The sequence below is a fragment of the Coturnix japonica genome, chromosome 19, assembly GCF_054131305.1.
Source record: "Coturnix japonica strain WE chromosome 19, WE-NBRP24, whole genome shotgun sequence".
Taxonomy (NCBI): domain Eukaryota; kingdom Metazoa; phylum Chordata; class Aves; order Galliformes; family Phasianidae; genus Coturnix; species Coturnix japonica.
In genome coordinates, this window is record NC_140681.1 from 190,587 (window position 1) to 210,280 (window position 19,694).

A 19,694-nucleotide genomic window follows, 5' to 3' on the forward strand; every position below is an offset into this window, starting at 1 on the left:
CTCAGGGCACTTGTCCTTGTTGAACTTCATGAAGTTGACATGGGCCACCAAGTTTGTCACGTCTGACTTGCCCATGGTGAAACCATTTTGATTACCACCAGCCACCTTGTCTTTATTTTTCCGTGTGGTGCAGTAGGGCCTTCAGTTGGATCTACCCCGCGATCTTACCAAGCACAGAGGTGAGACTGACTGGCCTGTAGTTCCCTGGATCTTCTTTTTTCCCGATCCGGAATAGGGGGGTTATGTTTCCCCTTTTCTGATCAGTGGGAACTTCACCAGACTGCCATGACCTTTCAAATACGATGCACAGCAGCTTGGCAAGTTCATCCACCAGTTCCCTCAGAAGCTGCGGATGGATCCCTTGGACTTGTGCAGCTTCAGATTCTTTCGATGGTCTAGAACCTGATCTTCACTTACAGCACTTACAGATCCACCTTCTCCAAGTTTTACTGTTGCTTTCTGCAGTTTGGGCTCTGTGCCTAGAGCACTTGCCAGTGAGGCCTGAAGCAAAGAAGTCATTGAGCACCTCAGCTCTCTCTGTATTCCTCATGAGCAGGCCTCTAGTTGCCTTCCAGAGAGGGCCCACATCCTCGCTTACCTTCTTTTTAATCACTGATATACCTGTTCCCCTTTCTGTCCCCAGCTAGATTTAGTTCTGCCTGAGTTTTAGCTTTCCTAACCTGATCTTTGAGGTTCCCATACTGCTTGGAAGAGGAAGTTATCATCAGCACATTCCAGAAACCTCTTTGATTTCTGGTGCGATGCTGTGTTGTCCCTCCCACAGATATCAGGGTGGTTGAAGTCCCCTATGAGGACCAAGTTTTCTGAATGTGAATCTCCTCCTGTCTATTTACAGAGGACCTCATCCTCAGTGTCCTTCTTGTAGTGAGGAGCCCAAAACTGAACACAGTACTTGAGATGCGGCTTCACCAGAGCTGAGTACAGAGGGATGATCACCTCTCTGCTCCTGCTGGCCACACTGTTTCTTATACAGGCCAGGATGCCGTTGGCCTTCTTGGCCACCTGGGCACACTGTGGGCTCATGTTGAGCCGAGCATCGACCAACAGCCCCAGGTCCCTTTCCTCTTCACAGTCATCCAGCCATTCTGTCCCAAGCCTGTAACACTGCATGTACCCCCAGCAGAGAACAACTACATCCCCCAGAGGATTGCTTGCTGCTCTGTCACCCTTTCTGTTCAGAGCAAAAGATAAAAGCCATTCGTAAATCACTTGACCTCCCCTTTCCTTTTTGATCCCAGCTCTGACCTCGGCTTTAGAATAAGGACTTCAGTTTTCAGACACACTTTCTAATTTTATTTTTTTTATTGGTTTTAATTCTAATCATGATAGTAATTATGATACATTGTACTGTAGTGTGTTATCTTGCAATTTGGTATCATCTTTGGTCAATTAATTAAACAAATTAAAACGAATTAAAGAAATTAAAATTAATTAAACCAATTAGAACTAATTTGTTGCCACTGGTTTGGTTTTTGGCCCATCTCTCTACTTGTTTTCCCTTTTTTTCCCTTTTCCCTTCCCTGGGTCCTGGATCTGCAGGTCCCCCCACCCCGCTAGGCGTGGAACCGGGCCGAACCAGGCCAGAAACTGTTGACAAATGCTGCTACTCAGATAACTCAGCAGCGCTTGGCTTAGGTGCAGTGTGTTGGATTTAAATGAATTCTACTTCCAGGTTGTCTTCACTTCAATCTCTATAGCTTCCCAAGCCAGGGATGGAATTGCCTGCAAGGTATTAGTTGGTATTAGATCATCAACAATTAAATACTCTACTTTTTGGGGGATCCTGGATTCATTTTCTGTGTCCTCATCGGAATCCCTCTTATATGAGCAGACAGGAGGATCCGGTGCCTTCCCCTTCCCCTTTACTTCTCTCAGCCGAGTCCCAGTCTCCTTTGGAAGACTCCCTGCTTGTTTTTTAGACATCTCTCTGAATTTGCAATGTCCAGGGAGCTGTGGTTTTGTTGCTGAGGCAGAAGCTGTCTGGATGCTTCTGGGGACTCTTGAGATAGTTGTTGGGGCAGAAGCAGTATGGATGCTTCTGGGGAGTTTGGAGTTAGTTGTTGGGGCAGAAGCAGTAGGGATGCTTCTGGGGACTCCGGACTTTGTTGTTGAAACAGAAGCAGTATGGATGCTTCTGGGGACTCCGGACTTTGTTGTTGGGGCAGAAGCAGTAGGGATGCTTCTGGGGACTCTTGAGTTAGTTGTTGGGGCAGAAGCAGTAGGGATGCTTCTGGGGACTCCGGAGTTTTTTGTTGGTGAGGCAGAAGCAGTAGGGATGCTTCTGGGGACTCCGGAGTTTGTTGTTGAAACAGAAGCAGTCTGGATGCTTCTGGGGACTCCAGACTTTGTTGTTGGGGCAGAAGCAGTAGGGATGCTTCTGGGTACTCCGGACTTTGTTGTTGAAACCGAAGCAGTAGGGGTGCTTCTGGGGACTCCGGACTTTGTTGTTAAATCAGAAGCAGTCTGGATGCTTCTGGGGACTCTGGAGTTACTGGTTGAGGCAGAAACTGAACGGATGCTTCTAGGGAGTTTGGAGCCTTCCCTGCCCAACTCAGGTTTGGGTGACTTCTCAGGCAGCTTCATTGCACGCCCTGTGCTCCATGAGTCTCTTTGAAGGCCATGCTCCATCAAAGCCACATTCCTTCTGCGTTGTCCAGACAGATTATGGCATGAAGGAGAGGGGCCAGCTGGTTTATGAAGCTTTGTGGGTCTGATTTTCGAACCCGCATTGTAATCCACAGAACCCGGCCGGAACTCGTCCCTGGCCATCTGTAGTCTGTGGATCGATTTCTTCAAATTGGAAATCTCCCGAAGAAGCTCATCCTGGAAGGGAACAGAGGGTTTATGCTTGGTCTTGTCTTAGAGAGTGCTTCCCACCCTAAGTACTGTTGCTTTACGCAGAAGAGGGAGAGCACACTGCTTCAGCCTTGCAATGAGGGCAGAAGAGAATGGCTGCCACAGTGCTCTGTTTGTAAGCAAGCGACTTTCCAGGCTGCCTTCACACCAGCACGCTGTGCTAGCTCAGCTCTGAGCTGAGCTGTCCTTTCCTTGCCTCAATGCCTAGACCACCAGCCCGTCCCTCACCTTTTCTGCTTTCCCCATCTCCCTCAGATCCATCAAGTAAAGCCCGTGCCCTCAGTGCCATGCTGCTGACACGTGCCTACCAATACTGGGCTTTGCCTACCTCTTCTCGCCTCTTTGCTTGCTTTTTCTCCAGCTTCAGCCTGGTCAGGTACTGCCTGTACTCGTTGAACTCCTTCAGAGTGCAGACAACCTACAGAAGAGACAATGACAGATGGCTGTAGTGTCAGGCCCCTGCCTGGCAGACTGGAAAGCCCTCCTGACGAGACCCGTGTTGGTCAGCCCAACAGCCAAACTTACGTCGCCATCCTCGGTGACCAAGCCCCGTTTCTTCAGGTTCCGCAGGTTGTTTTTGCGGTTGTGGAACTCCCGCAGATGCGGGTCATGCAGGCTGTTGTACTCTGTGCACAGATTGCGACTGTACGGATCTCTCAGGTCAAACTGAGGAGAAGGCTGGTGGAGCTGGAAGAGATGTGTTGTAGAGTGTGAATGGGGAAGGAGAGAGCAGCAAAGAGACAGAGACACTTCCAAGCTGCTCACACCCACAGGCTGGCCTCTTGCCTCTTTCCCAAACAGTCATGTCTGGGTTTTCCTAAGTCCTCCAAGAGGGAGAGCAGAGGGTTGCGCCCTCCTCCAGGAACGGCCTGGTCTCCACATTTCTAGCTGTGCCAGATGAGTGCCTGGCCCCAGCATCCCAACACATGGCCAGCAGCTGCCTGCTTGCCTGGTGCCAGATAAGGTGAGGGAACTGCTGCTGATAAGCTCATCCGGTGTGAAAATCCCAGTTTTCAGACCCTCTCCTGACTGGTGGGCACTGCTATTGACCAGCCCTTGGTGGTCTCCCTGCTGTGGAGCCAGAAGCATCCCCTCATTCCCGTATGCAGTTGGGGCAAAGGGCCATAGGTCCCACAGTAGAGCCGGTGGCCACAAGGCCTCCTTGGCATGGCGGCAACCCCAGGAAACAAGAGCCCTTTTTGACGCTTCCCTCCTCCTCTCACCTTTTCCCCCAGCTTTCTCCTGGCGAAGAGGAGCTTGGTGCCGGGCTGCACAGGGATTTTAACCCCGAGTGGAAGGTCCAGCAGCCAGCTACATCCTGCTCCAACTTCCTGTCCTCCGGGTCGGAGCTAGAAAGACAAAGACATGCTTGGACACTCAGACACTCCATTCCCCTCTCCAGCCCACCTCCGCTCCCTTTGGCAGCTCCCTCCCCACTTCTGTACCCGATGCTGGGATGTGCAGAGAGGTGCGATTCCCTGCAAGCCTTCTCCAGCACCAGCATGAGGAGAAGTGTCCCTCAGCCTCTGGAGAGCATCTACAGCCCCAGAGCAGCCCTGCATACCCCAGGCTGCTGCACTCAGCCCTCTCTTGATGTAGCAGCGCTCACCTTTCCGCTCTTCCCCGCTCTGCTCAGAAATTCATCTGGATTTCGGAATCCAGCACTGCCACAGCGCTCCATGGCTCCTGGTAGGAACTCTCTGAGAGCTGCAACCTTCCGCTACCACCTCTCGCTCCAGCAGCAGCGAACTGAGGCCACCCCAGCCGGAGTTCCAGCCTGCAGCTTTATGTCACGCTCACCCACTGTTGCATCACAATGACGTGCAATGACACGCGGCAAGCCTGCAGCTGCATGGAGGCCCTTCTGGGTGCACTCATGGTAAGCTGCTCCAGCTGGCCCTGCTTTGAGCCAAAAAGGCTTGCTGAGTCCTGAGGCCTGCTGTAGGCTTCCTTGGTTTCTATCACAGGTGATGCTGCACGTGGAACAAATACCTTCTCGGGTTGTCCCAGAGCTTGTTTTATAAGTAAATGACACTGAAACAATGTGGGAGAGCTGGCCTGTTTTTCTGTCCTAGAATCTTAGAATGGTTTGTGTTGGAAGGGACCCTTAAGATCACCCCGTTCCAACCTGCTATAGACAGGGACACCTCGCTGTAGACCAGGTTGCTCACAACGCATCCAGCCTGGCCTCGAGTGCTTCCAGGGAGAGGAGGGATGCTGAGAAGGTGGAAATAGTGAACGCCTTTTTTGCTTCTGTCTTTAGTGAAAGGGCTCTCCCTCGGGAATCCCATGCCCTGGAGGTTAATGAGAGAGTGTGGGGAATGGGAGATTTCCCTTTAGTCAGGGAAGAGGTGGTCCGTGAGTGCCTAGGAAATATTAAGGTCCATAAATCCTTGGGACCTGATGGGGTGCATCCACAGGTGCTGAGAGAGCTTCTGGAGGTCGTTGCTGAGCCGCTCTCTGTAATCTATCAGAGGTCTTGGAGAACTGGGGAGGTGCCTGAAGTCTGGAGGACGGCCAGTGTCACTCCTGTCTTCAAAAAGGGCAAGAAGGAAGACCCGGGTAATTATAGGCCAATCAGCCTCATCTCTGTCCCAGGGAAGGTGATGGAACAGCTTGTGCTGGATGCCATCTCCAGACAACTGGGAGAAAAGGAGGTTATCAGGAGTACTCAGCATGGGTTCACCAAGGGGAGGTTGTTCTCGACCAACCCGGTGGCCTTTTATGAAGATGTCACTAGCTGGGTGGACGGGGGGAGAGCGGTAGATGTAGTCTACCTTGATTTCTGTAAGGCTTTTGATACTGTCCCCCATGACGTTGTTATAACAAAGCTGAGGAAGTATGGGATAGATGAGCGGAAGGTGAAGTGGGTCGAGAATTGGCTGACTGGCCGAGTGCAGAGGGTTGTCGTTGGTGGTGCGGAATCTGGCTGGAGGCCTGTAACTAGCGGCGTCCCTCAGGGGTCTGTGCTGGGTCCGGTCTTGTTCAACATCTTCATCAGCGACCTTGATGAGGGGATAGTGACCACCCTCAGCAAGTTTGTGATGACACAAAGTTGGGAGGACTGGCTTACACGCCTGAAGGCTGTGCTGCCATTCAGAGGGACCTGGACAGGGTGGAGAGCTGGGCAGTAAGAAACCGGATGAGGTTTAACAAAAGCAAGTGTAGAGTCTTGCACCTAGGGAGAAATAATTGCATGCACCGGTACAGGCTGGGGGAAGAGCTGCTGGACAGGAGCTCTGCTGAGTGGGACCTGGGCGTCCTGGTGGACGACAGATTGACCATGAGCCAGCAGTGTGCCCTTGTAGCCAAAAAGGCCAATGGCATCCTGGGGTGTATTAAAAAGAGCGTGGCCAGCAGGTCGAGGGAGGTGATCCTCCCGCTCTGCTCTGCCCCGGTGAGGCCTCCTCTGGAATCCTGTGTCCAGTTCTGGGCTCCCCAGTACAAAAAAGACAGGGATCTCTTGGAAAGAGTCCAGCGGAGGGCCACAAAGATGGTGAAGGGCCTGGAGCATTTCCCCTATGATGAGAGACTAAGCGAACTGGGTCTGTTTAGCCTTGAGAAAAGAAGGCTGAGTGGGGATTTGATCCAGGTTTATAAATACCTGAGGTGTGGGTGCCATAGTGGCGAGGCTGGTCTCTTTTCAGTAATGCGTGGGACAGGACTAGGGGTAATAGGATGAAACTTCAGCATAGGATGTTCCGCAGGAATGTGCTCAAGAACTTCTTTACGGTGAGGGTGACGTAGCACTGGAACAGGCTGCCCAGGGAGGTGGTGGAGTCTCCTTCTGCGGAGATATTCAAGATCCGACTGGACGCCGAGCTGTGCGACGTGGTGTAGGGAGCCTGCTTTGGCAGGAGGGTTGGACTCGATGATCTCTAGAGGTCCCTTCCAACCCCTGCAATTCTGTGATTCTGTGAGGCATCCACAGCCTCACTGGGAAACCTGTTCCAGTGTTTCACCACCCTCACAGTAAAGTTCTTCATGGTATGTATTCTAAATCTCCCCTCTTCCAGTTTAAAACCATTTTCCTTCATCCTGTCACTACATGCATTTATAAAATGTCCCTCCCCAGCTTTCCTATGGACTCCCTTCAGATACTGGGAGGTTGCTATAAGGTCCCCCTGGAGCCTTCTCTTCTCCAGGCTGAAGAGCCCCAGCTCTCTCAGCCTGTCCTTCTAGAGGAGGTGCTCCAGCCCTCTGATCATCTCCATTTCCCTCATCTGGACCTGCTCCAACAGCTCAGTGTCCTTGTGTTGGGGTCCCCAGAACTGGACACAGTACTCCATGTGGGGTCTTACAAGAGCAGCGCGGAGGGGCAGAATCACCTCCTCGACCCGCTGGTCACGCTTCTCTTGATGAAACCTGGGATATACTTGGCCTTTCAGGCTACAAGCGTACACTGCCACCTCGTGCTGAATCATCTGAGACCCCCAAATCCTTCTCCTCGGTGCTGCTCTCAAGCCATTCTCCACCCAACCTTTATCTGTGCTTGAGATTTCCCCAACTCAGGGCACTTGTCCTTGTTGAACTTCATGAAGTTGACATGGGCCACCAAGTTTGTCACGTCTGACTTGCCCATGGTGAAACCATTTTGATTACCACCAATCACCTTGTCTTTATTTTTCCGTGTGGTGCAGTAGGGCCTTCAGTTGGATCTACCCCGCGATCTTACCAAGCACAGAGGTGAGACTGACTGGCCTGTAGTTCCCTGGATCTTCTTTTTTCCCGTTCTGGAATAGGGGGGTTATGTTTCCCCTTTTCTGATCAGTGGGAACTTCACCAGACTGCCATGACCTTTCAAATACGATGCACAGCAGCTTGGCAAGTTCATCCACCAGTTCCCTCAGAAGCTGCGGATGGATCCCTTGGACTTGTGCAGCTTCAGATTCTTTCGATGGTCTAGAACCTGATCTTCACTTACAGCACTTACAGATCCACCTTCTCCAAGTTTTACTGTTGCTTTCTGCAGTTTGGGCTCTGTGCCTAGAGCACTTGCCAGTGAGGCCTGAAGCAAAGAAGTCATTGAGCACCTCAGCTCTCTCTGTATTCCTCATGAGCAGGCCTCTAGTTGCCTTCCAGAGAGGGCCCACATCCTCGCTTACCTTCTTTTTAATCACTGATATACCTGTTCCCCTTTCTGTCCCCAGCTAGATTTAGTTCTGCCTGAGTTTTAGCTTTCCTAACCTGATCTTTGAGGTTCCCATACTGCTTGGAAGAGGAAGTTATCATCAGCACATTCCAGAAACCTCTTTGATTTCTGGTGCGATGCTGTGTTGTCCCTCCCACAGATATCAGGGTGGTTGAAGTCCCCTATGAGGACCAAGTTTTCTGGATGTGAATCTCCTCCTGTCTATTTACAGAGGACCTCATCCTCAGTGTCCTTCTTGTAGTGAGGAGCCCAAAACTGAACACAGTACTTGAGATGCGGCTTCACCAGAGCTGAGTACAGAGGGATGATCACCTCTCTGCTCCTGCTGGCCACACTGTTTCTTATACAGGCCAGGATGCCGTTGGCCTTCTTGGCCACCTGGGCACACTGTGGGCTCATGTTGAGCCGAGCATCGACCAACAGCCCCAGGTCCCTTTCCTCTTCACAGTCATCCAGCCATTCTGTCCCAAGCCTGTAACACTGCATGTACCCCCAGCAGAGAACAACTACATCCCCCAGAGGATTGCTTGCTGCTCTGTCACCCTTTCTGTTCAGAGCAAAAGATAAAAGCCATTCGTAAATCACTTGACCTCCCCTTTCCTTTTTGATCCCAGCTCTGACCTCGGCTTTAGAATAAGGACTTCAGTTTTCAGACACACTTTCTAATTTTATTTTTTTTATTGGTTTTAATTCTAATCATGATAGTAATTATGATACATTGTACTGTAGTGTGTTATCTTGCAATTTGGTATCATCTTTGGTCAATTAATTAAACAAATTAAAACGAATTAAAGAAATTAAAATTAATTAAACCAATTAGAACTAATTTGTTGCCACTGGTTTGGTTTTTGGCCCATCTCTCTACTTGTTTTCCCTTTTTTTCCCTTTTCCCTTCCCTGGGTCCTGGATCTGCAGGTCCCCCCACCCCGCTAGGCGTGGAACCGGGCCGAACCAGGCCAGAAACTGTTGACAAATGCTGCTACTCAGATAACTCAGCAGCGCTTGGCTTAGGTGCAATGTGTTGGATTTAAATGAATTCTACTTCCAGGTTGTCTTCACTTCAATCTCTATAGCTTCCCAAGCCAGGGATGGAATTGCCTGCAAGGTATTAGTTGGTATTAGATCATCAACAATTAAATACTCTACTTTTTGGGGGATCCTGGATTCATTTTCTGTGTCCTCATCGGAATCCCTCTTATATGAGCAGACAGGAGGATCCGGTGCCTTCCCCTTCCCCTTTACTTCTCTCAGCCGAGTCCCAGTCTCCTTTGGAAGACTCCCTGCTTGTTTTTTAGACATCTCTCTGAATTTGCAATGTCCAGGGAGCTGTGGTTTTGTTGCTGAGGCAGAAGCTGTCTGGATGCTTCTGGGGACTCTTGAGATAGTTGTTGGGGCAGAAGCAGTATGGATGCTTCTGGGGAGTTTGGAGTTAGTTGTTGGGGCAGAAGCAGTAGGGATGCTTCTGGGGACTCCGGACTTTGTTGTTGAAACAGAAGCAGTATGGATGCTTCTGGGGACTCCGGACTTTGATGTTGGGGCAGAAGCAGTAGGGATGCTTCTGGGGACTCTTGAGTTAGTTGTTGGGGCAGAAGCAGTAGGGATGCTTCTGGGGACTCCGGAGTTTTTTGTTGGTGAGGCAGAAGCAGTAGGGATGCTTCTGGGGACTCCGGACTTTGTTGTTGAAACAGAAGCAGTCTGGATGCTTCTGGGGACTCCAGACTTTGTTGTTGGGGCAGAAGCAGTAGGGATGCTTCTGGGTACTCCGGACTTTGTTGTTGAAACCGAAGCAGTAGGGGTGCTTCTGGGGACTCCGGACTTTGTTGTTAAATCAGAAGCAGTCTGGATGCTTCTGGGGACTCTGGAGTTACTGGTTGAGGCAGAAACTGAACGGATGCTTCTAGGGAGTTTGGAGCCTTCCCTGCCCAACTCAGGTTTGGGTGACTTCTCAGGCAGCTTCATTGCACGCCCTGTGCTCCATGAGTCTCTTTGAAGGCCATGCTCCATCAAAGCCACATTCCTTCTGCGTTGTCCAGACAGATTATGGCATGAAGGAGAGGGGCCAGCTGGTTTATGAAGCTTTGTGGGTCTGATTTTCGAACCCGCATTGTAATCCACAGAACCCGGCCGGAACTCGTCCCTGGCCATCTGTAGTCTGTGGATCGATTTCTTCAAATTGGAAATCTCCCGAAGAAGCTCATCCTGGAAGGGAACAGAGGGTTTATGCTTGGTCTTGTCTTAGAGAGTGCTTCCCACCCTAAGTACTGTTGCTTTACGCAGAAGAGGGAGAGCACACTGCTTCAGCCTTGCAATGAGGGCAGAAGAGAATGGCTGCCACAGTGCTCTGTTTGTAAGCAAGCGACTTTCCAGGCTGCCTTCACACCAGCACGCTGTGCTAGCTCAGCTCTGAGCTGAGCTGTCCTTTCCTTGCCTCAATGCCTAGACCACCAGCCCGTCCCTCACCTTTTCTGCTTTCCCCATCTCCCTCAGATCCATCAAGTAAAGCCCGTGCCCTCAGTGCCATGCTGCTGACACGTGCCTACCAATACTGGGCTTTGCCTACCTCTTCTCGCCTCTTTGCTTGCTTTTTCTCCAGCTTCAGCCTGGTCAGGTACTGCCTGTACTCGTTGAACTCCTTCAGAGTGCAGACAACCTACAGAAGAGACAATGACAGATGGCTGTAGTGTCAGGCCCCTGCCTGGCAGACTGGAAAGCCCTCCTGACGAGACCCGTGTTGGTCAGCCCAACAGCCAAACTTACGTCGCCATCCTCGGTGACCAAGCCCCGTTTCTTCAGGTTCCGCAGGTTGTTTTTGCGGTTGTGGAACTCCCGCAGATGCGGGTCATGCAGGCTGTTGTACTCTGTGCACAGATTGCGACTGTACGGATCTCTCAGGTCAAACTGAGGAGAAGGCTGGTGGAGCTGGAAGAGATGTGTTGTAGAGTGTGAATGGGGAAGGAGAGAGCAGCAAAGAGACAGAGACACTTCCAAGCTGCTCACACCCACAGGCTGGCCTCTTGCCTCTTTCCCAAACAGTCATGTCTGGGTTTTCCTAAGTCCTCCAAGAGGGAGAGCAGAGGGTTGCGCCCTCCTCCAGGAACGGCCTGGTCTCCACATTTCTAGCTGTGCCAGATGAGTGCCTGGCCCCAGCATCCCAACACATGGCCAGCAGCTGCCTGCTTGCCTGGTGCCAGATAAGGTGAGGGAACTGCTGCTGATAAGCTCATCCGGTGTGAAAATCCCAGTTTTCAGACCCTCTCCTGACTGGTGGGCACTGCTATTGACCAGCCCTTGGTGGTCTCCCTGCTGTGGAGCCAGAAGCATCCCCTCATTCCCGTATGCAGTTGGGGCAAAGGGCCATAGGTCCCACAGTAGAGCCGGTGGCCACAAGGCCTCCTTGGCATGGCGGCAACCCCAGGAAACAAGAGCCCTTTTTGACGCTTCCCTCCTCCTCTCACCTTTTCCCCCAGCTTTCTCCTGGCGAAGAGGAGCTTGGTGCCGGGCTGCACAGGGATTTTAACCCCGAGTGGAAGGTCCAGCAGCCAGCTACATCCTGCTCCAACTTCCTGTCCTCCGGGTCGGAGCTAGAAAGACAAAGACATGCTTGGACACTCAGACACTCCATTCCCCTCTCCAGCCCACCTCCGCTCCCTTTGGCAGCTCCCTCCCCACTTCTGTACCCGATGCTGGGATGTGCAGAGAGGTGCGATTCCCTGCAAGCCTTCTCCAGCACCAGCATGAGGAGAAGTGTCCCTCAGCCTCTGGAGAGCATCTACAGCCCCAGAGCAGCCCTGCATACCCCAGGCTGCTGCACTCAGCCCTCTCTTGATGTAGCAGCGCTCACCTTTCCGCTCTTCCCCGCTCTGCTCAGAAATTCATCTGGATTTCGGAATCCAGCACTGCCACAGCGCTCCATGGCTCCTGGTAGGAACTCTCTGAGAGCTGCAACCTTCCGCTACCACCTCTCGCTCCAGCAGCAGCGAACTGAGGCCACCCCAGCCGGAGTTCCAGCCTGCAGCTTTATGTCACGCTCACCCACTGTTGCATCACAATGACGTGCAATGACACGCGGCAAGCCTGCAGCTGCATGGAGGCCCTTCTGGGTGCACTCGTGGTAAGCTGCTCCAGCTGGCCCTGCTTTGAGCCAAAAAGGCTTGCTGAGTCCTGAGGCCTGCTGTAGGCTTCCTTGGTTTCTATCACAGGTGATGCTGCACGTGGAACAAATACCTTCTCGGGTTGTCCCAGAGCTTGTTTTATAAGTAAATGACACTGAAACAATGTGGGAGAGCTGGCCTGTTTTTCTGTCCTAGAATCTTAGAATGGTTTGTGTTGGAAGGGACCCTTAAGATCACCCCGTTCCAACCTGCTATAGACAGGGACACCTCGCTGTAGACCAGGTTGCTCACAACACATCCAGCCTGGCCTCGAGTGCTTCCAGGGAGAGGAGGGATGCTGAGAAGGTGGAAATAGTGAACGCCTTTTTTGCTTCTGTCTTTAGTGAAAGGGCTCTCCCTCGGGAATCCCAGGCCCTGGAGGTTAATGAGAGAGTGTGGGGAATGGGAGATTTCCCTTTAGTCAGGGAAGAGGTGGTCCGTGAGTGCCTAGGAAATATTAAGGTCCATAAATCCTTGGGACCTGATGGGGTGCATCCACAGGTGCTGAGAGAGCTTTTGGAGGTCGTTGCTGAGCCGCTCTCTGTAATCTATCAGAGGTCTTGGAGAACTGGGGAGGTGCCTGAAGTCTGGAGGACGGCCAGTGTCACTCCTGTCTTCAAAAAGGGCAAGAAGGAAGACCCGGGTAATTATAGGCCAATCAGCCTCATCTCTGTCCCAGGGAAGGTGATGGAACAGCTTGTGCTGGATGCCATCTCCAGACAACTGGGAGAAAAGGAGGTTATCAGGAGTACTCAGCATGGGTTCACCAAGGGGAGGTTGTTCTCGACCAACCCGGTGGCCTTTTATGAAGATGTCACTAGCTGGGTGGACGGGGGGAGAGCGGTAGATGTAGTCTACCTTGATTTCTGTAAGGCTTTTGATACTGTCCCCCATGACGTTGTTATAACAAAGCTGAGGAAGTATGGGATAGATGAGCGGAAGGTGAAGTGGGTCGAGAATTGGCTGACTGGCCGAGTGCAGAGGGTTGTCGTTGGTGGTGCGGAATCTGGCTGGAGGCCTGTAACTAGCGGCGTCCCCCAGGGGTCTGTGCTGGGTCCGGTCTTGTTCAACATCTTCATCAGCGACCTTGATGAGGGGATAGTGACCACCCTCAGCAAGTTTGTGATGACACAAAGTTGGGAGGACTGGCTTACACGCCTGAAGGCTGTGCTGCCATTCAGAGGGACCTGGACAGGGTGGAGAGCTGGGCAGTAAGAAACCGGATGAGGTTTAACAAAAGCAAGTGTAGAGTCTTGCACCTAGGGAGAAATAATTGCATGCACCGGTACAGGCTGGGGGAAGAGCTGCTGGACAGGAGCTCTGCTGAGTGGGACCTGGGCGTCCTGGTGGACGACAGATTGACCATGAGCCAGCAGTGTGCCCTTGTAGCCAAAAAGGCCAATGGCATCCTGGGGTGTATTAAAAAGAGCGTGGCCAGCAGGTCGAGGGAGGTGATCCTCCCGCTCTGCTCTGCCCCGGTGAGGCCTCCTCTGGAATCCTGTGTCCAGTTCTGGGCTCCCCAGTACAAAAAAGACAGGGATCTCTTGGAAAGAGTCCAGCGGAGGGCCACAAAGATGGTGAAGGGCCTGGAGCATTTCCCCTATGATGAGAGACTAAGCGAACTGGGTCTGTTTAGCCTTGAGAAAAGAAGGCTGAGTGGGGATTTGATCCAGGTTTATAAATACCTGAGGTGTGGGTGCCATAGTGGCGAGGCTGGTCTCTTTTCAGTAATGCGTGGGACAGGACTAGGGGTAATAGGATGAAACTTCAGCATAGGATGTTCCGCAGGAATGTGCTCAAGAACTTCTTTACGGTGAGGGTGACGTAGCACTGGAACAGGCTGCCCAGGGAGGTGGTGGAGTCTCCTTCTGCGGAGATATTCAAGATCCGACTGGACGCCGAGCTGTGCGACGTGGTGTAGGGAGCCTGCTTTGGCAGGAGGGTTGGACTCGATGATCTCTAGAGGTCCCTTCCAACCCCTGCAATTCTGTGATTCTGTGAGGCATCCACAGCCTCACTGGGAAACCTGTTCCAGTGTTTCACCACCCTCACAGTAAAGTTCTTCATGGTATGTATTCTAAATCTCCCCTCTTCCAGTTTAAAACCATTTTCCTTCATCCTGTCACTACATGCATTTATAAAATGTCCCTCCCCAGCTTTCCTATGGACTCCCTTCAGATACTGGGATGTTGCTATAAGGTCCCCCTGGAGCCTTCTCTTCTCCAGGCTGAAGAGCCCCAGCTCTCTCAGCCTGTCCTTCTAGAGGAGGTGCTCCAGCCCTCTGATCATCTCCATTTCCCTCATCTGGACCTGCTCCAACAGCTCAGTGTCCTTGTGTTGGGGTCCCCAGAACTGGACACAGTACTCCATGTGGGGTCTTACAAGAGCAGCGCGGAGGGGCAGAATCACCTCCTCGACCCGCTGGTCACGCTTCTCTTGATGAAACCTGGGATATACTTGGCCTTTCAGGCTACAAGCGTACACTGCCACCTCGTGCTGAATCATCTGAGACCCCCAAATCCTTCTCCTCGGTGCTGCTCTCAAGCCATTCTCCACCCAACCTTTATCTGTGCTTGAGATTTCCCCAACTCAGGGCACTTGTCCTTGTTGAACTTCATGAAGTTGACATGGGCCACCAAGTTTGTCACGTCTGACTTGCCCATGGTGAAACCATTTTGATTACCACCAGCCACCTTGTCTTTATTTTTCCGTGTGGTGCAGTAGGGCCTTCAGTTGGATCTACCCCGCGATCTTACCAAGCACAGAGGTGAGACTGACTGGCCTGTAGTTCCCTGGATCTTCTTTTTTCCCGTTCTGGAATAGGGGGGTTATGTTTCCCCTTTTCTGATCAGTGGGAACTTCACCAGACTGCCATGACCTTTCAAATACGATGCACAGCAGCTTGGCAAGTTCATCCACCAGTTCCCTCAGAAGCTGCGGATGGATCCCTTGGACTTGTGCAGCTTCAGATTCTTTCGATGGTCTAGAACCTGATCTTCACTTACAGCACTTACAGATCCACCTTCTCCAAGTTTTACTGTTGCTTTCTGCAGTTTGGGCTCTGTGCCTAGAGCACTTGCCAGTGAGGCCTGAAGCAAAGAAGTCATTGAGCACCTCAGCTCTCTCTGTATTCCTCATGAGCAGGCCTCTAGTTGCCTTCCAGAGAGGGCCCACATCCTCGCTTACCTTCTTTTTAATCACTGATATACCTGTTCCCCTTTCTGTCCCCAGCTAGATTTAGTTCTGCCTGAGTTTTAGCTTTCCTAACCTGATCTTTGAGGTTCCCATACTGCTTGGAAGAGGAAGTTATCATCAGCACATTCCAGAAACCTCTTTGATTTCTGGTGCGATGCTGTGTTGTCCCTCCCACAGATATCAGGGTGGTTGAAGTCCCCTATGAGGACCAAGTTTTCTGAATGTGAATCTCCTCCTGTCTATTTACAGAGGACCTCATCCTCAGTGTCCTTCTTGTAGTGAGGAGCCCAAAACTGAACACAGTACTTGAGATGCGGCTTCACCAGAGCTGAGTACAGAGGGATGATCACCTCTCTGCTCCTGCTGGCCACACTGTTTCTTATACAGGCCAGGATGCCGTTGGCCTTCTTGGCCACCTGGGCACACTGTGGGCTCATGTTGAGCCGAGCATCGACCAACAGCCCCAGGTCCCTTTCCTCTTCACAGTCATCCAGCCATTCTGTCCCAAGCCTGTAACACTGCATGTACCCCCAGCAGAGAACAACTACATCCCCCAGAGGATTGCTTGCTGCTCTGTCACCCTTTCTGTTCAGAGCAAAAGATAAAAGCCATTCGTAAATCACTTGACCTCCCCTTTCCTTTTTGATCCCAGCTCTGACCTCGGCTTTAGAATAAGGACTTCAGTTTTCAGACACACTTTCTAATTTTATTTTTTTTATTGGTTTTAATTCTAATCGTGATAGTAATTATGATACATTGTACTGTAGTGTGTTATCTTGCAATTTGGTATCATCTTTGGTCAATTAATTAAACAAATTAAAACGAATTAAAGAAATTAAAATTAATTAAACCAATTAGAACTAATTTGTTGCCACTGGTTTGGTTTTTGGCCCATCTCTCTACTTGTTTTCCCTTTTTTTCCCTTTTCCCTTCCCTGGGTCCTGGATCTGCAGGTCCCCCCACCCCGCTAGGCGTGGAACTGGGCCGAACCAGGCCAGAAACTGTTGACAAATGCTGCTACTCAGATAACTCAGCAGCGCTTGGCTTAGGTGCAATGTGTTGGATTTAAATGAATTCTACTTCCAGGTTGTCTTCACTTCAATCTCTATAGCTTCCCAAGCCAGGGATGGAATTGCCTGCAAGGTATTAGTTGGTATTAGATCATCAACAATTAAATACTCTACTTTTTGGGGGATCCTGGATTCATTTTCTGTGTCCTCATCGGAATCCCTCTTATATGAGCAGACAGGAGGATCCGGTGCCTTCCCCTTCCCCTTTACTTCTCTCAGCCGAGTCCCAGTCTCCTTTGGAAGACTCCCTGCTTGTTTTTTAGACATCTCTCTGAATTTGCAATGTCCAGGGAGCTGTGGTTTTGTTGCTGAGGCAGAAGCTGTCTGGATGCTTCTGGGGACTCTTGAGATAGTTGTTGGGGCAGAAGCAGTATGGATGCTTCTGGGGAGTTTGGAGTTAGTTGTTGGGGCAGAAGCAGTAGGGATGCTTCTGGGGACTCCGGACTTTGTTGTTGAAACAGAAGCAGTATGGATGCTTCTGGGGACTCCGGACTTTGTTGTTGGGGCAGAAGCAGTAGGGATGCTTCTGGGGACTCCGGACTTTGTTGTTGAAACAGAAGCAGTATGGATGCTTCTGGGGACTCCGGACTTTGTTGTTGGGGCAGAAGCAGTAGGGATGCTTCTGGGGACTCTTGAGTTAGTTGTTGGGGCAGAAGCAGTAGGGATGCTTCTGGGGACTCCGGAGTTTTTTGTTGGTGAGGCAGAAGCAGTAGGGATGCTTCTGGGGACTCCGGAGTTTGTTGTTGAAACAGAAGCAGTCTGGATGCTTCTGGGGACTCCAGACTTTGTTGTTGGGGCAGAAGCAGTAGGGATGCTTCTGGGTACTCCGGACTTTGTTGTTGAAACCGAAGCAGTAGGGGTGCTTCTGGGGACTCCGGAGTTTTTTGTTGGTGAGGCAGAAGCAGTCTGGATGCTTCTGGGGACTCCAGAGTTTGTTGTTGATGCAGAAGCAGTACGGATGCTTCTGGGGACTCCGGACTTTGTTGTTAAATCAGAAGCAGTCTGGATGCTTCTGGGGACTCTGGAGTTACTGGTTGAGGCAGAAACTGAACGGATGCTTCTAGGGAGTTTGGAGCCTTCCCTGCCCAACTCAGGTTTGGGTGACTTCTCAGGCAGCTTCATTGCACGCCCTGTGCTCCATGAGTCTCTTTGAAGGCCATGCTCCATCAAAGCCACATTCCTTCTGCGTTGTCCAGACAGATTATGGCATGAAGGAGAGGGGCCAGCTGGTTTATGAAGCTTTGTGGGTCTGATTTTCGAACCCGCATTGTAATCCACAGAACCCGGCCGGAACTCGTCCCTGGCCATCTGTAGTCTGTGGATCGATTTCTTCAAATTGGAAATCTCCCGAAGAAGCTCATCCTGGAAGGGAACAGAGGGTTTATGCTTGGTCTTGTCTTAGAGAGTGCTTCCCACCCTAAGTACTGTTGCTTTACGCAGAAGAGGGAGAGCACACTGCTTCAGCCTTGCAATGAGGGCAGAAGAGAACGGCTGCCACAGTGCTCTGTTTGTAAGCAAGCGACTTTCCAGGCTGCCTTCACACCAGCACGCTGTGCTAGCTCAGCTCTGAGCTGAGCTGTCCTTTCCTTGCCTCAATGCCTAGACCACCAGCCCGTCCCTCACCTTTTCTGCTTTCCCCATCTCCCTCAGATCCATCAAGTAAAGCCCGTGCCCTCAGTGCCATGCTGCTGACACGTGCCTACCAATACTGGGCTTTGCCTACCTCTTCTCGCCTCTTTGCTTGCTTTTTCTCCAGCTTCAGCCTGGTCAGGTACTGCCTGTACTCGTTGAACTCCTTCAGAGTGCAGACAACCTACAGAAGAGACAATGACAGATGGCTGTAGTGTCAGGCCCCTGCCTGGCAGACTGGAAAGCCCTCCTGACGAGACCCGTGTTGGTCAGCCCAACAGCCAAACTTACGTCGCCATCCTCGGTGACCAAGCCCCGTTTCTTCAGGTTCCGCAGGTTGTTTTTGCGGTTGTGGAACTCCCGCAGATGCGGGTCATGCAGGCTGTTGTACTCTGTGCACAGATTGCGACTGTACGGATCTCTCAGGTCAAACTGAGGAGAAGGCTGGTGGAGCTGGAAGAGATGTGTTGTAGAGTGTGAATGGGGAAGGAGAGAGCAGCAAAGAGACAGAGACACTTCCAAGCTGCTCACACCCACAGGCTGGCCTCTTGCCTCTTTCCCAAACAGTCATGTCTGGGTTTTCCTAAGTCCTCCAAGAGGGAGAGCAGAGGGTTGCGCCCTCCTCCAGGAACGGCCTGGTCTCCACATTTCTAGCTGTGCCAGATGAGTGCCTGGCCCCAGCATCCCAACACATGGCCAGCAGCTGCCTGCTTGCCTGGTGCCAGATAAGGTGAGGGAACTGCTGCTGATAAGCTCATCCGGTGTGAAAATCCCAGTTTTCAGACCCTCTCCTGACTGGTGGGCACTGCTATTGACCAGCCCTTGGTGGTCTCCCTGCTGTGGAGCCAGAAGCGTCCCCTCATTCCCGTATGCAGTTGGGGCAAAGGGCCATAGGTCCCACAGTAGAGCCGGTGGCCACAAGGCCTCCTTGGCATGGCGGCAACCCCAGGAAACAAGAGCCCTTTTTGACGCTTCCCTCCTCCTCTCACCTTTTCCCCCAGCTTTCTCCTGGCGAAGAGGAGCTTGGTGCCGGGCTGCACAGGGATTTTAACCCCGAGTGGAAGGTCCAGCAGCCAGCTACATCCTGCTCCAACTTCCTGTCCTCCGGGTCGGAGCTAGAAAGACAAAGACATGCTTGGACACTCAGACACTCCATTCCCCTCTCCAGCCCACCTCCGCTCCCTTTGGCAGCTCCCTCCCCACTTCTGTACCCGATGCTGGGATGTGCAGAGAGGTGCGATTCCCTGCAAGCCTTCTCCAGCACCAGCATGAGGAGAAGTGTCCCTCAGCCTCTGGAGAGCATCTACAGCCCCAGAGCAGCCCTGCATCCCCCAGGCTGCTGCACTCAGCCCTCTCTTGATGTAGCAGCGCTCACCTTTCCGCTCTTCCCCGCTCTGCTCAGAAATTCATCTGGATTTCGGAATCCAGCACTGCCACAGCGCTCCATGGCTCCTGGTAGGAACTCTCTGAGAGCTGCAACCTTCCGCTACCACCTCTCGCTCCAGCAGCAGCGAACTGAGGCCACCCCAGCCGGAGTTCCAGCCTGCAGCTTTATGTCACGCTCACCCACTGTTGCATCACAATGACGTGCAATGACACGCGGCAAGCCTGCAGCTGCAT

At 51.8% G+C, this 19,694-nt stretch overlaps 6 protein-coding genes across 6 annotated transcripts; all 6 read right to left on the reverse strand.

The window, feature by feature from the left end:
- Positions 1 to 1,683: 1,683 nt before the first annotated feature.
- On the reverse strand, positions 1,684 to 3,199 carry LOC146757705 (uncharacterized). Its single transcript, XM_085520577.1, has one exon. It carries the CDS (start codon positions 2,788 to 2,790, stop codon positions 1,684 to 1,686), a length of 1,107 nt encoding a protein of 368 aa, XP_085376703.1. The 5' UTR covers positions 2,791 to 3,199.
- On the reverse strand, positions 3,182 to 4,731 carry LOC146757706 (fibrous sheath-interacting protein 2-like). Its single transcript, XM_085520579.1, has 4 exons — positions 4,678 to 4,731; positions 4,101 to 4,226; positions 3,403 to 3,564; positions 3,182 to 3,295 (listed from the first exon to the last, which is right to left on the reverse strand). Exons 1-4 carry the CDS (start codon positions 4,729 to 4,731, stop codon positions 3,182 to 3,184), a joined length of 456 nt encoding a protein of 151 aa, XP_085376705.1.
- A 3,947-nt stretch (positions 4,732 to 8,678) lies between these two features.
- Positions 8,679 to 10,583, reverse strand: LOC146757707 (uncharacterized). Its single transcript, XM_085520607.1, has one exon. The coding sequence runs from the start codon at positions 10,172 to 10,174 to the stop codon at positions 9,068 to 9,070; it is 1,107 nt and encodes a 368-aa protein (XP_085376733.1). The 5' UTR covers positions 10,175 to 10,583; the 3' UTR covers positions 8,679 to 9,067.
- On the reverse strand, positions 10,566 to 12,115 carry LOC146757708 (fibrous sheath-interacting protein 2-like). Its single transcript, XM_085520580.1, has 4 exons — positions 12,062 to 12,115; positions 11,485 to 11,610; positions 10,787 to 10,948; positions 10,566 to 10,679 (listed from the first exon to the last, which is right to left on the reverse strand). Exons 1-4 carry the CDS (start codon positions 12,113 to 12,115, stop codon positions 10,566 to 10,568), a joined length of 456 nt encoding a protein of 151 aa, XP_085376706.1.
- A 4,336-nt stretch (positions 12,116 to 16,451) lies between these two features.
- LOC146757709 (uncharacterized) lies at positions 16,452 to 17,753 on the reverse strand. The gene has a single exon (XM_085520608.1). The coding sequence runs from the start codon at positions 17,751 to 17,753 to the stop codon at positions 16,452 to 16,454; it is 1,302 nt and encodes a 433-aa protein (XP_085376734.1).
- A 385-nt stretch (positions 17,754 to 18,138) lies between these two features.
- Positions 18,139 to 19,694, reverse strand: LOC146757710 (fibrous sheath-interacting protein 2-like). Its single transcript, XM_085520581.1, has 4 exons — positions 19,641 to 19,694; positions 19,064 to 19,189; positions 18,366 to 18,527; positions 18,139 to 18,258 (listed from the first exon to the last, which is right to left on the reverse strand). Exons 1-4 carry the CDS (start codon positions 19,692 to 19,694, stop codon positions 18,145 to 18,147), a joined length of 456 nt encoding a protein of 151 aa, XP_085376707.1. The 3' UTR covers positions 18,139 to 18,144.